Genomic DNA, 16,046 nt, shown 5'->3' with positions numbered 1-16,046 from the left:
AATAGTTTTCCAAGGCAGAGCTACCTATATTATCTGTAGGGCCCAGTGAAATGAAAATGCAGGTCTACTTATTCAAAAATTATTAAGAATTTCAGAACAGTGACAGCAGAGCATTAAATCAAGTGTGAAGGGACTTCTGAGTAAAAGAACTTGTGTATTCAGGTAACACACTCAGGGACCCGGTCCTAGTTTAAGGCTGTAATGCCAAGTGTGATTGTCAAGAGAACAATGAGGACAGAGTGATAGATGGATCGATAGATGGATGGATGGATGGATGGATGGATGGATGGATGGATGGATGGATAGATGGATGGATGGGCAGATAAATAGATAAATACCTAAGGACTGAGGTCTGGGGTATGTCAATATAAAAATGATACAGAGATGAGGAAGATCCCTCAGAATTGGCTAAGTAGAAGAAACCAACAAGTTGAAATAAACAAAACAGAAACAATGGTAAAATGTTTGGTAGAGACTTGGTGATAGCTCACTGATATCTAGGCTCAGCCAGAAGAGTTGGATTGTTGTCTTGATGTTTGTTGTACCCAGTTGCCATGGGAGTTTTAGCGGAGTTTGGATGTTGCATGATTGGTTGATTTGAGGCTTTTACCACCACAAGGAAACTGCACAATTGCTTTATAAACTTGTCTGTTTTAAAAAAATTTTTTTTTAATAACATCTAGTAATGAGATTTTGAGGTCCATTGACTGAAGCCCAGCTGAAAAGGAAAAGAAAATCTATTTCTGGATTCAGGTGCCACTTTGAGGGACACACAGATGAGGGGATAGGTATTAGAAGCAGAGAAAGGCAGGCCGTAAGTGTTAACATAGCTTTCTCACGGGTCAGACTACATGCAAAGCAGCCAAACAGAATCTGGCAGACTGTAGCAAAAAGTGAGATTCAACCCTCCAAAGACAAGGCAGAAATATTCAGGAGTAAATAATGAATTTGTTTCTTTTCAGATGGCACAAACCTGCCTTGGGTTTTAGGTCTCATAATAGGTCACTTTGTTACTAAGGGGTTGAAAAGTTACCAGGTTGGATGTCCGAGTCTCTGGAGTTCTCCGTGCAGGTAGAAGACTGAGCTTTTCCCTGAAGTAATACAATCTCCTCCCTCCTCAGTTCTTCCCAGAGTCGTTAATGATTCCAGGCCATGACCAGGAGACCCTGGGTGTGCACAAATGACCACTGTGGAGAAAGAAGACTTACTAGAGTAGGTCCCAGAACAAGTGTCGTGGTACTGTGCCCCACTGTACCTGCCCTTCCTGGCTTCTCCAGGGATCATTTAAATCTGTTTCAATGCATCTGACTCTTTCAGGTTCAAAGTATCCCTGGGGTGTGGAGGTAGAGGAAGTGAGAGGCTACCAGTGGGTGTAACAGAAAAGATACTCCCCTTCCTCCAGTTATTAATATTTTAGAGGGTCAGGGGGCAGAAGGTGGGGCATTAAAAAAAAAGTTGGAAAAAAGAAGGTTATATTAGCAGATCCAGTACTATTGTCAGCCTCTCTCAATGGACTTATGTTGCTTCTAGGGAGTTAACATTGTTCCCTTCTGCTTTCCGGTGAGCTGTAACTCACTGGAACTTTGATGCAGAGAGCCAGTGTGTTATTCTAGAACTGTAGCACAGACGGTGAATATAGCCTTGACATCGGCAAATAGCGTTGACTTTTGGGCAAAATTTTATTCTGTCTACTTTGAAGATTATAAAAGCCTTTTCCCTGACATTGTAGAGTTAGAGCATAGCAGTCAGCTAGTCACTAAACAATACTGCTTTGGGTAACAGACTCGCAGGCCCCCTCTCTTTATCCTGGGTACCTGGAAGGATGCTTTGTTAATGTCCTTTTAGATTCAAAGCCATAGGGTAAATGATCTTTGTTGAGCTACTGCTGTTTTGTACCTTTGAGGTGTTTTATAAAGATTATGTCATTCCACCCTGTAACCCTTCTATGAGAAAAGTATGATTTTCCCCCAACTTCATAGGTAAGAAATTAAAGGTCAAAAAGGAAAATAAGATCACACAGCTGTCCAATTGCCAGGGAAGTTTTATTAGAGTTTAGAGTGTCACCTGGTGGGTTGACTTGAGGCTTTTACCACCCACAAGGCAACTCCAGAATTTTCTATAAACTTCTTGATCTTAAAAACAACAAAAACTGTAAGCAGTGGTGTTCCTTTCTTACATGGCTCAGATAATTAGAATTTTCTATAGCTATACAAAATCCATGAGTTTTTTTGGAATCTGATGCTCATTTTCAACCTTCTGATATAATTTCTACATTTATTTTTAAATATGGAAGATGTTTGGAATGCATGATGCTGAAGATTTAGTTTCTCTAGAGTGAGAACAGGTGGCATTTTTATTTCTTTGTGTGTTTTGCTGTTGTTTTCACTGGGGTTATGTATATATGACTTTTTCATTTCATTAAATATTCAGAGATAAAGCTCAAAAACTTCATTTACTCATAGTACAGTGCCTTGTAACAAATGCTGGGCCACTCTAAGGTTTGGGATTTTAGGGTACAGTTCTGTAAATATGCTTTCTCTGTATTAACTTCACATGAAAATTTTTCAAATGCTGTTTTAAGAGAGCACATAAGTAAAATTGGCCTTTGGTGTTCTTTGAAAGCATAGTATCTGAAGGAGAGCCTGGACATTAAGCACAGAGTACTGTCTAATCCTCATGTCTTTGTTTATTACATCTTCCTTTGAGTTGGTTTGCCTAAAGGATAGACTGCAGTAAAATATTTAATATGGAAACTAGCAGTCCAGAATCTTCTTCATGCCTAATATTTAGCAAGATTAAATTATTATATATTACAGAAATGATTCTGAATCAGGGAAAAATTACCATTTATATTTATGGTAGCAGAGAAAAATTGCAAGGTTTTCAAAATAGAAAGGTGATTACATATTATTTGGACTAGTAGTATACATTTTAGCAAGACCAACAGATTAAGATTTATGAAAAGAAACCAGTTAATCAGTGTGGGTGCTCCCATCATTTTATGTCTGTTTGACCTCTAGAGGTTTTTTGGTTGGTTTGTTTTTTAAGCTAAATTGAGTTGGCAGGGTCTGACTGGGACCAAACCGATGGTTGCCCATTTGAGTGGCTTTGGGATATTTATGTCTGTAGTTTGCATTTGGGGGCATCATTTCCCTACTTTAATGTCCTTTCTTTAGAGCCTATTTTCTGCATAGGCTTCCTGAAGAAATGCTAACCAGAGAGCAAGTAGAAATTTAGAGAGGATTAACTAACACTTTGAAGTTTATAAGTATTCATAATAAGAAGTTACTTAAAAGTAGATGGCAAAGCTTCGGGGGATTTGAAGGCACATATCCATATTTTATCAGGACTTTCTTAATTGTAGTAGATCCTTGGTTCTCTCAAATTTAACACGGGATTTCACTTATTGGCAGGAGAGGTCATGATGAGTAGTAATTTATCACTTTGTTGAGGAATGCATTTGAATCATGTCTCTATTGTATCTAATACGTATGAGCCCAACCCAGAATCTGGATTCATACCTCATCACTTTGTGTTTCTTACTTAAAATGTCTTCCACCCTGTGTTATAGCCATAGCTGATGTCAATTTGACAGAGTGGAAAAATTTGAAAGGCATACTCTGGATGATTTGTGTAAATCAGATCTTGTGGAAATCTAATCTTCATGAAGATCTTTATATACCTAAGAATACTGAGCAGTTTTCCAGTAGTTTTTGTGTGTAGAATCTTGCATAGTTTCTTAGAGGTTTATAAGTAAAAGAATGTAGATTATAGGCTCTAAGGAAGTTTATACCCTAGTTGGGCATTTCATGAGTTACTAAAAAGTTCATATAAATAACAGTTATAACTACATATAAATCACAGTTATAATTACATAATTATGCATTGGTAAGTGATCCACTTTATGGATTTTTCAATGTGTCAGTGCTTGGAAGTAAAATAAGACACCATTATAACATTATCATTAAGGTAAGGTTTATCACGGGGGACTTCCTGGAGGAAGTGAACTTTGAAACAAACCCATCTATATCACCTTATTGGAAGGTATTCCCATACTCACAATGAGGTTTTATGCAAAGGACAGCCTTAGTGGTAGATGAACAGTAAACTCAGTCACCCTCATGGTGTGGTTTCATGACAAGGATAGTCTCTCAGTACAAGTAACTGAAGTTCTTATTGTTTGGACAGTTCTTTATGTTATGCCCCAATAACGCGTCCGTGATTAAAGGAGCGAGACTGATACAAAGCGAAGGTCAAGCAAAGCTTTATTTCACGCCAAGCATCAAGAATCTAACCGAACGTTCGGGGCCGCGCCTCTTACAAGAGAGGGCGACCCTTCTCTGTTTCACAGTCTAGCTTTTAAGGGCAAAGGCCATGCGGTGGGGCCTGGCCACGCACAGGTGACCAATGAGATTGTAACACACAGGAAACTCCACAGTGATGCTAGGTGACCAATTGAATTATAATTTACCCTAGTAGACATTTGAATCAGCCTATTACACCTTGATTAGGATTGGCGCCAAAAGGGTTCCCAAAGGGCAGGGGCCCATACTCCTTGGTAGCTAGGGAGACAGTATGCAACCCCCTACTGATCTGATGTCTCCACCCGGCCTGACCCACCTTTGTATCTGGGCTTTGTTACCTGGAGCTGGTTTCCGGGACTTGTTTTTAAGTGAATCCCCTGGGGGAAGGAGAGCAGGGTTAAACAATAAGGTTTTTGTTTAACCTCAATGAAAGCCTCTTGCTAAAATATAAAAATATAAAATAGGTCCTTACACTTTATCTCACAGCCTGCCCTCTGTTAAGAGAAGCACTGATTCAAGTACTTATTTTTGAAGGTGGGTGGTTTTTGATCCTTTATTTAAAAAGATACAATTAGTTTGGGTTCTGGGGATTGCCTGATAGAATGTGACAACTTTACATTTTCAGAGACATGGTTAGAGTGAAGAGGTATTAACAAGGATCTGAGATAGGAGGAAGGGGACCTGTAAGAGCTTCTTTGTGGCCTCAGAATTCCAAGTTATTTGGAGGACACTATATTTTGAGCTCAGGACATGAAAACTGGAAGTAGGTCAAAGGTTTTTATTTTTAAAGATATGATATACCTACAATATACGTAGAATAATATTCATTCTTTAAAAAGAAGGAAATCCCGCCATTTGCATCCACATGGATGAACCTGGAGGACACGATGCCAAGTGAAATTAGCCAGACATGGAAAGATAAATAATGCATGATCCACTTATATATAGAATCTTAAACAGATTCATCGAAGCAGAGGGTAGAACAGTGTTTTGCCAGTTGGAGGGGAAGGAGGAAATGGAGAGATGTTGGTCAAAACACATTCAGTTTCAGTTATGCTTGGGTAAGTTGTGAGAATCTAATATGCATCATAGCAACTAAGTTTACAATACTGTGCTATGGACTGGGAATTCACTAAGAGGGTTGATCTTAGGCATTCTCAGCACAAAAACATTAAAAAGAAACAACGAAAGAAAGTGTTAATTATTTGAGCGCAAAGATCATTTCACAGTATATTTGTTTATCAAAACATCAAGTTGCACACTCTAAATGCACAATTTGTTTTTCAGTTTAAGTAACACTGAGAAATTAAAAAAAAAAAGATTAAAATGCTATCATGTCTATTTTCATACCATAATGAAAAAGCCAAAGTGATTTTAGGTTTGGTTTTTTTCAGCTTGTTGACCTCTAGATTCTAGGAAGAAGAATCTTGCAGAGAGACTGTTCTTTGTAAACACCAGAGCAGTCAATTTCAGTGCAATAAGTGTAAGGAAGGAGCATAGGAGGAAGAGTTTTAAAAATTCAGATGCCCAGAGGGCATATTTAAATTTTGGAGGAGAGTCATGTATTTTGTTAAAGCACCCATGTTTCCTTTGATATGATGCCACCATTGAGAAACCCTCTGGAATTGTCCTTGGGGTGCGTTGTATTAAAACACCAAGACTGGGGGTGCCTGGGTGGGCTCAGTCATTAAGCATCTGCCTTTGGGTTGCTCAGGTCATGATCCTGGCGGGGGGAGGTGGGGAAGGGGTGGTCCTGGGATAGAGCCCTGCATAGGGTTTCCTGCTCAGCGGGAAGTCTGCTTCTCCCTCTCCCACTCCCTCTGCTTCTGTTCCCTCTCTTGCTGTCTCTCTCTGTCAAATAAATAAATAAAATCTTCCCAAAAAAATCATAAAAAAAAAATATATCAAGCCCGTATGGCATGCTTATGAGGTTTATCAGATTTGATAGCTGAAATTAAGTCATGATGTGAAGATGCAAATGCTAGCATTCGTCAAGCAATGCTGGGCAATAGTGATATTCTGGAATATTTCGCTCCCACTCAATTTCCGCTATAACCTGCTAGGTTAAGTTTATTGTTAAAAACAATAACACCTCTCTGAAGAAGGAATGTAGGGCATAAAATGTTAGGCTTTGGCCAGAATGGCTTTGTTTCCTTTCTTATATACGTTTAATTATAATCTAAAAAGGAAACAAAACTTCATCAGCTTAATTGTTTGTGTTTGTTTTAAGGAGTTAGGGTCCATAAAGAAGACAACTTTACCCATATTTGCAGGTAGGGATAAAGAACTGCTTGACTATTATTAAGGGCAATTTCTCTACGTCCCTTCTCACGCACCCTGAGCAGAGAAGCTGCAATCATTATAGACAATGGTTGTGCTGTTTGATGTTAGATCAGGCTCACCAACATTGATTCTTTCTTTTTTCCTCCCCTCAGATGTACATCCAGACAACGACACTTACTGTCTCCATGAGTTTAAGTGCTTCGGTGTCTCTGGGCATGCTGTACATGCCCAAGGTTTATATTATAATTTTTCATCCAGAGCAGAACGTTCAAAAACGCAAGAGGAGCTTCAAGGCCGTGGTGACAGCTGCCACCATGCAAAGCAAACTGATCCAAAAAGGAAATGACAGACCAAATGGAGAGGTGAAAAGTGAACTCTGTGAGAGTCTTGAAACCAACAGTAAGTCATCTGTAGACTTTCCGATGGCCAAGAGCGGGAGCACTTCCTAATAGATGTACGTTGAACATTCTTCTTCTAGTCTCGGGGACTCTGCTGCATGGTTCCAGGGGCATGGTGCTACTTACTCTCACACCATGAGACCGTCACGGCACCTAGAACCATTTGGTTAGAACCAAATGATTTCAAGGCGAGTGGCTCTTATCCAGAGCGTGACCATGCACACAAAATCTCTTTTACAAAGTATGACTCTTGTGGCTCCCCTTTGAGGCATTACCAAGCATCTGAAGCTTGGAACTATCTTCTATGTATTTTTTTCTTTCAGCACTTAGGAACTACTCTCCGATCCTTGTTAGTTCAATATTGGTGGTTCTTTATTGGTTTATTGGTTGCTCAAAGACCTTATACAAATAAATGATAAGGTATTTAGGGAAATGAGAAAACTAATGAGCCAACATGTTGTGTTAAATCATAGTTAATACTTATTTCCCCCAAGTGGCCCCTTCTTGGATATATTAAAATAGAGCTCTTCTCTGAAAGCCTCATGACCCTGAAAATAGGGTCTTTGCTGTCAGCCACCACTCCATTTGCCCCCTCCTTACCTTCCTTCTTCTTCTCTATAGTCACCCCCGAAGGAGCACACGATAACACACCAGCACCAAACTAATCCAGTAGAGTTTAACTGGTCCATTTTGGTATCTATGGAAGAGTAGCAAATAGGCTGAAGATTTGTATCGTAAAACACCACGTAGCTGAGTACGGTAAAAACAAAACACGACAATTTTTACATTAGTAGTTTCCGCAGATGGATCAAAAAGATATTAAAGCTAAGATTCCTGCATTAGACCTCAGGCTTCTGTTTTTTTGGAAATATAACATACCTATTTAATAATTAAGGATAAAACCATATGCAAAAATATGCTCTTCCTCTCAGATCCCTCCCACAGGCTGTGTTCCCTATTCTCTGTACTTCTGACATGAAATACGGGGAAGATTAAGTGTAGATTTTATCTAATATAATTATTATAACATAAACCTTTCCTTACATCAAGATTTCCAGATGAACATTGTCTATTCTAATGCCCCATATGCAGAAATGGCTTCGAAGATAAGTATTGATCAGTTAAGTTTATTGGCTACAATTACTATCAGATTTCTTGGAATTATTGGTCAGATTTTTCTGGCAAGATGGCCTTCAGCTCACTAATAACCAAATTTAGTCATTTGTACATAAAGAAGCCTTTTAAGAATTCCACAAACATGGTGGGGAAATGGACATTGGGGAGGGTATGTGCTATGATGAGTGCTGTGAAATGTGTAAACCTGGCGATTCACAGACCTGTACCCCTGGGGATAAAAATATATTATATGTTTATTAAAAAATAAATAAATTAAAAAAAATTAAAAAAAAAAGAATTCCACAAACACTCCCCACATATTCACCTTTCTGCAAACATGAAACCTTGAAAAACAGCAAGAGAAGTCAGGATAAAGACAGGTTCTGATAACAAATCATTATAATCATCTCTGATTATAACTGCTATCAAAGGTGTCCAAGTTCAAAGCGTGTGATGTGAGGGCAGAATTTTATCTGTGTTTTTCTACCTTGAAAACATCAGTGCGGACAGTTAAAATCTGTCCTAGGATGCCGGGAAACTGCTGTTGGCCGGCTGTCGGCATTTCTTGCTACAACTCGCCAGAGCCTATAGCTGGACTTGGTTTTTAGCAACAATCTAAAAACCTTCAGGTAATATGGTTGCAAATGGGAACAACCAAACAGACATTGAAATAAATACCAGTCATCCCAGACTCACTTCTGGAAAGGGGTGGAGGGAAAAAATTAATAAATTTTCCCACCCTTGTAAAAAATACATAGGTTCCCTGAAGAGGACTATTCCCAGCACTGATAAAGACTAATCCCATATTTAACAGAAGTAAGTCTCCTGTGTTTTGTTTTCCTTCTGTTATTTTCTGTTGACACTGAGGTGAAAATTATATAGCAAGCATGCATTTCCCTATCTTCCCTGAAATAAGAATGAGAGAGCATAAATGTGGGGCCTGTGTAGAAGGTTAGCCTATAATATGCTGTAGGAGTCAGGTGCTCCTTCTGGAAGGTAAAAGAAAGTTCAAAGGGTGAATCAAGATAAAGTCAGTTACTACCTGAAAGATGGTTAAATTGTACTTTGGCAACTTTGGTATATTCATCTTTTACGTAGTTTGGATTTTAATAAACTGGGTCCAGATGAAGTGACACATTCAGGAGAGACAGCGCATGGAATCTTCACACATCCTCCCGCAATCCCACTGCAGGAACCACTGTTGATCTTTGTTCCCTTGCATCACCAGCTGTCATGGCCTACATGTGTCCCTGTTACCTCAACGACACATAACAGTGGTTTTGAGGCAAGAGTCTTCTAAAATCACACTCCCTACAAGTGTCAATAACCCTAATAACTTAAATGCAGTCTTTTTCTTCTAAAAGTGTGTCTTATGTCTTCAGAAGTAGATCTGAATATTGGGAAAGCCTTTGTCCTCCAGCGGCACCTAGAACTGTGCCTCCTCAGATTTTTTTCCTCAAACAAGGGTAGAGGCAGAGGGAGAGGGAGAGAGAATCCTCAAGTAGACTCTGTGCTGAGCATGGAGCCTGATGTGGGGCTCGATCCCAGGACCCCAAGATCATGACCCCCAGTCTCACTCTGTTGAGACTACTGCTCAACAGAGTGAGCCACCCAGGCATCCCCATGCCTCCTCAGATTTAAAATGCCTCCTCTGTGAGGCTCCTGGGTGGCTCCGTCGTTAAGCATCTGCCTTCGGCTCAGGTCATGATCCCAGGGTCCTGGGATCGAGCCCTGCATCAGGATCCCTGCTCAGCAGGAAGCCTGCTTCTCCCTCTCCCACTCCCCCTGCTTATGTTCCCTCTGTTGCTGTGTCTCTCTCTGTCAAATAAGTAAATAAAATCTTAAAAAAAAAAAAAAAAAAGAAGCTTGCTCTGGGCATGGGTAGAGTCTGTTCTCAGTAAATCGAGGGTTGGTTAACCCACTGGAACAGTGTCCATGTTGCTGCATTCTCATACCTCCTGCTGTGAGAATTGTGACAAGTCACCATTACAGTGACACGGGTGAAAGTGTTTTGTAAACTACAAGTCACCATATAAATAAGGTAGAAGTGTCATTGCTGCCTTGAAAATGTAGATTACTCTATCATTAATAGAAAAGACTTAAAATTCAAAAACTGTTTTAGCATCCCTCTATCTTCTTTTTTTTTTTTAATATGTGAAGGATTTGAGTAATTACAGCTGCTACTCCATTGTTGGGATTTTTTTTTTTTTTGACCCATTAGCCACGTATTTATGATGTACATGCGATGCTTTTCCTTCTTGGCCATGGAGCTCTCTAGGTCCATTACACTTAGAAACTTTCAATTTAAAGATTACTTGCTAATGCCAGAAATTCTGGCCACATATTTAAGGTTTTAAAGCTTCAAAATCTCCGCAGAATAAATACAAGTAACGTGAAGCCGGAAGGGAGACCAGTGAGTCCATGCTAATTACTGAATTTGCAGAGTACTACATTTCACATAAAAAAAGGTCAAGTGTTGTTTCATAAAAGTGTATGGAAAGGGAGTTAGAAACAAAGTTGATGTGTATGAATTTATCAACTGTACCCAATTAACAAATGCTGTAACATGGTATTCCTTAAGCAGTGTTCATGAATAATTCATGAAAACAGCTGCTGCTGGGGGTGGAAATGCTTTCTCTCACTTATGAACACAGTATGGTGTCCACAAGGCAATTCACTATTGCTGTATTCCAAAACGGATTGTCACCTAAGTATATTCATTGCCGCTGTAAAAACTCCCTAGTAGCTCACATGTACATCTCTGATCTGTTTCGCTCTGTAATAACGTCCAGGATAAAGATTCTTGCAAGACTTCTGCCTGTCACGGTTTGTCCCTCATCACCGTTTTCCCGTTGACTAAATCATCTCTGTCCATAGCCTTGCATCCCTTTTTCTAACCATTAGAAAAATTAAGATGACTTTCCTTTTGTAAATTATAGTCAGAGTTCTCAGTAGAATTCTACCATCTTTTTTCCTGGGGATAACTTTGAAGAGTTCAAAAAATGAAGTATGAATCTTTAATTAGCTATAGAGTCTCAAAGTTGGAACGATCCTTGAATGGTCTGATCCAAATCACCTTCTGTTAAATTAACGTCTTCTGAATATCATCTTCTTGAAGGTCTTTTTGGCTCTAGTTCCTCTATTTGTACCATAATTTTTCTTTCAAGTTATCTACAAACTTGATAAATATTTCCTACATTTTGAGTCACTATTGAAGATACTGAATAGAGCAGGACAGTGAACCCTCATTTTAAGGGTCGTTCTTCTAACTCTTAGGACCATTTTTCTTCATCTTTCTTTAAAGACTATATGAAAGCCCTTCAAAAAATTAGTTGAAGTACAGATTTTGTTTTCTTACAGGGAATTTAGAAGTATACAAGAGTGGGTGCCTGGGTGGCTCACTGGGTTAAAGCCTCTGCCTTTGGCTTAGGTCATGATCCCAGGGTCCTGGGATCGAGCCCCGCATCGGGCTCTCTGCTCAGCGGGGAGCCTGCTTCTCCTCCCCCCTCCCCCCCCCCCCACCCTGCATGCCCTGTCTGCCTGCTTGGGATCTCTGTCAAATAAAAGGAAAAAAAAAAAATATATATATATATATATATAAAAGAAGTATACGAGAGCATTATATATTTAGAAATTTTTAAAAACTTAAAAAAAAGTACACAAGCGTAAAAATCATTGTGTTTCACTTCACACCAAACTGAACATCGCAGATCTTTAGCTTTATGGAAGGGGGTGAATGGGAAAATAAGATTCCATATTTGTTATGCCAGACACAGCTGCTCCCCCACAAACCTACACCACCTCCATTCTCACAAAACCCCAGTGTTGTGGATTTGGGACCAGCAATGAAACTGAGGCCCAGTGACTTGGTTCACAGATCTTTTTTTAAACTCATTTTGTAGGGAAAAGAATGTAGTTCGAAACCAGGTCTAAAACCTACTTCCTTTCCTTGTGCCACACTAATAACCCTTCTAGAAGTGTGAACCATGGAGATAAGAGAAGCAGATATGTCAGCTATTTTTGGCACGAGGCTCATAATATTCAATGAAATCAAAAATAGTAAAAACATGCTTGATTAGCACTTCCTTAGCCTCGCTGCATTTATTTTTGTGATTGTGAACTTTATGTGATCTCAGCCTCAGGTAAGAACTTGTTCCGTCAATTATGATGTTGACGTGAACTAAAATGGAATGAGTCTGATTGCCAGTCCTATGCCTCCAGAGGAAGAGCTTTATAATTTGCTTATTTAACATTCAAAAACTCAATAATTACCTAAAAATCGGTTTCATTCTGAATTGGATTTATGTGGTGAAATACATACATGTTTAGCATTTTTTCATATTTTTCTTCTTATGATTATGCACTCCAGAAAAATAGGACATCACATTTGAATTTTAGAACAGAGATTTATTCTATCACATCTTTCCAAGAAAAGCCAAAGGTATTACTTGGATTTAAGTTTACATTCTCGGAAAATGAAAGTATGGGTATGAATTTGACTTAGAATATTTTGTTATTCATATCTTTCTAATAATCTTACAATAATAAGTTTTACTTGATAGTGAGTTGGTACCAGAACAATTAAATGTATATTTCCTTCTTTGAGTCTTTGTTTTTAAACATCTTCATTTGTACCCTTTGGTTGAAGTCAGAGCATAAATATGTATTAGCAATACACATATTTACAAATATTCTATGTTCTTCATATTTTACTATGTTCACTTCTAGAGTCTAAAAGTATTATTTGTTTTTAAGGGGCACACGGGTGTCTCAGTCAGTTAAGGGTCCGACTCTTGATTTCAGCTCAGGTCATGATCTCAGGGTCTTGAGATCGAGCCCCACATCATGCTCTGCACCTGGTGTGGAGTCTGCTTAAGATTCTTTCTCTCTGCTCCTCTCTCTCTTCCTCTCCCCCTCTCTAAATAAATACTAAAAAATTAAAACTATTATTTGTTTTTAAATGGAAACTATTCATTTTCAAAGCACAACTAGTTACAATTACTTGCCTGGTTTTGCTTATCAAATCAGACTCAAAGAACTGAGGTCTTTAACTAAGGTTGTAAAAAAATATTTTTTTGTCTTTTGCGGGATAGATAATTTATGTGTTCTTTCATTTTTCATATTGTGTATCTTTGTTAGTCAAAACACACATTTAAATTGAATTTCACCTGAATTTATTATGATTAGAACTTTTCTATTTTTGGTTTTCTGCTAAATACTATAAGTAAGACTAGTGGTTTTATGGATTAAAACTGTTGCTGTATTATTATTCCTGTGATCACTGAATTCCTACTACATGGTTTAAAAAATATGTAACGTTGTAAAAACAGAATATCATAAAAATACTGATTATAGGATTTAATTTTTAAAATCATTTTAGCAAGATAATTTATTTTGATATACTATTAATTTGTCTTAATTTGTCTTAACAGCTTCCTCTACTAAGACAACATATATCAGCTACAGCAATCATTCAATCTGAAACAGGGAAATGGTACAATATGAAGAAATCTGGTACGTGATCTTAAACAATAAACATGACACCGCCAAAACTCACTCCTGGAGATCTCTGTAGACTACAATCAATCAAATCAATAGTCAATCTTGTAAGGAACACAAAGTAGCCATGAGCCAAAAGTATCAATAACAGAGTGAAAAAAAAAAAAAAACCATTTTATACAGTACAACCAATGAGTGTCAAGCTAAAGTATTGCTTACTCATAAGCAGTTAAAAAAAATCACAAAAGGAAAACTAATGTTAGCTTGTGAAAAAAAAAATGCTGTTGAAATAAACCATGTCTGATGTTATTCTTGTAAGTATTTTTCTGTGATTGTGAGAACTCCCATTCCTGTCCCACCTTGTTCAACTTGTATAAGACAATGAATCTGTTTCTTGTAATGGCTGACCGGACTGAAGCCCTGGGTTGTGCTAAAAATAAATGCAATGGTTGACGCATGCAATTTTTTATACAAATAATTTATTTCTAATAATAAAGGAATGTTTTGCAAATGTTGAGAGTTGTTTCGTTCCAGTTTTAAAGCCAAGGAATACTCATTCCAGTTGGCACTTTTGCTGTAAATTCCTGATGATTTCCCTAAGGATTGTGTCTTTGTACATTCACGTGTGTGTGAAGAAGCTGTCTTTTATTCCTCTATGATAAAGCACTATTTGTGTAAGATTCTGTGAGTATTTCAAAATTTATGTGGTAACTTTTCATAGTAATTGCTTTTTTTATGAAGAATCAAGCAAGAGCTTGAGGTAAATTGCTTCAAGTATTCTAATTAACAAATGATGAGTTAAACGTTACTATGGAGAATGTAATATGAAAATCACGGTCAAAAGTATATGGAAGGGTCACTGAAATTCTCCATGTTTTAAGTCAAAACTTTCACACAGTGAAATATTTCAAGGTATGTGCTATTAACCTTTTCTTACCTGGGCCTGGTGTTCATTGAAATCAGTGAAGTAATGGGCCTTACCCAGTACATTCCTCAAAGCACAGAATTAGCATATCTATTCCCTTGCCATCTCTAAAGAAAGCACAGTTCAGATAACATGTCAATGCTTTCTTATTTTCCAAATGAAAACATTCGTTGGTTCATAGCACAGTATCATTAAAGAGAGAAAAACAGGACACCCATGTCATGCTAATAAACCATGTTAGGATGGATAAAGGAGCCTGTTAAAGGCTTTCAAATCTGTTACCGTTTTTGTCAGGGGCTCCTCAGTGCTACACGATCCCAGACATCCATCAAGCCAATGGGTCTCTACAATCATTTTGTTAGTAAATGTTCTCTCTGCTGAGTGAGCTTGGATGGCTCATTGCACTCCTTATAGATAGAAAGAACTATCCATGCTCCGTAACTTCAACCCAGATATTGACAGTCACCTTATTTAATAGAGAGTTGAAAGAGCACAGCCCAGGCTCCTGCACCGTGGAGTAACATTTCCTAGATACTTACAGAGACAGAAAGCTGCATACAGAAGGAAATGTGTACTTAACTGGTCTTCTCTGGAGTTTCTCCTATTAGTACTGGACGATATTTAAGTCAAGGAGTGAGGGCATTATTTTCAAAATTTCAGAGAATCTGTGTTACTGATAAATACAATCCTGTAATCAGGATTCTCAACCCACCTCTAGGTGTGCCTTTCTAGATAAAACATAGCTTAAAATAAACTCATAGCTGCACATTTAGTATATTTTATTGTGCCATGTATCTGAGAATTGATAGCCATACCAAGAAAAGTAATTATAATGTATATTACTAATTTTTAAGTTGACAGTTTTCTTTGTATTGGAGATTATTAATGGCTTTTACATTTTTTTAATTTAATTTTAATTAGTAAGTATCCGTACGTTTGGTTGAGAAAAATGCTTGAATTTTAAACAGCCTGGGTTTCATTCGAAGAGCAAAATTCAAGTATGTTTTCACTTACTAATTGACTCTAATCAGGGTAAGTGGATGCAACAGGGTGATTACAAGAGCAGAGTCGGCTCTTAGGCCAAGGTGGGTTATTATTATTTTTTAAAGGCTTTAGGAAGAAAAATAAATTAAACATAACTCATGACATTTCAAAATTGTTCTTCCTATTATAAACTTACCAATGGTTTTTTTTTTCTAAGTACTTTTTATAAATAATTGATACTTGTTTGGTGTTCTACATCTTAACTCATCATAGAACTGAATAATAGTTCTTGTAGATTTGCATATCCCAATCTCCCTTTCTAACACTCTCTGGGGTGGGGGTATGCGGGGGTCTTTCTTCTTGATGAAAATGATCACCCGCCCCAGACAGTGGGAAGATTAATTCCCACAACCTATTACAGTTGGAGCTGGAGAATTCTGACCTCCGCTGTGCTTATTTTTTCCTCAGGGATTTTGCTGAGGGCTCAGGAGGTAGTCATAGAGGCTGGGACAATGTAGGGAGGCATCTGGTAAGGAG

At 38.0% G+C, this 16,046-nt stretch overlaps 1 protein-coding gene across 1 annotated transcript in view; it reads left to right on the top strand.

Moving 5' to 3' along the window:
- Positions 1-13,583, top strand: part of GRM8 (glutamate metabotropic receptor 8) — a gene marked incomplete at both ends in the record, with an annotated part of 740,123 nt that extends 726,540 nt beyond the window's left edge. The window contains 2 exons of the mRNA XM_080818039.1: positions 6,740-6,986; positions 13,534-13,583. Coding sequence (XP_080674165.1) covers positions 6,740-6,986; positions 13,534-13,583 — 297 coding nt within the window. The remainder of the gene's footprint in view (positions 1-6,739; positions 6,987-13,533) is intronic.
- Between the last annotated feature and the right edge of the window lie 2,463 nt (positions 13,584-16,046).

Source organism: Martes martes (assembly GCF_963455335.1).
Source record: "Martes martes genome assembly, chromosome: 11".
NCBI classification, from domain to species: Eukaryota; Metazoa; Chordata; class Mammalia; order Carnivora; family Mustelidae; genus Martes; species Martes martes.
This window is presented reverse-complemented; position numbering and strand designations above follow the sequence as displayed.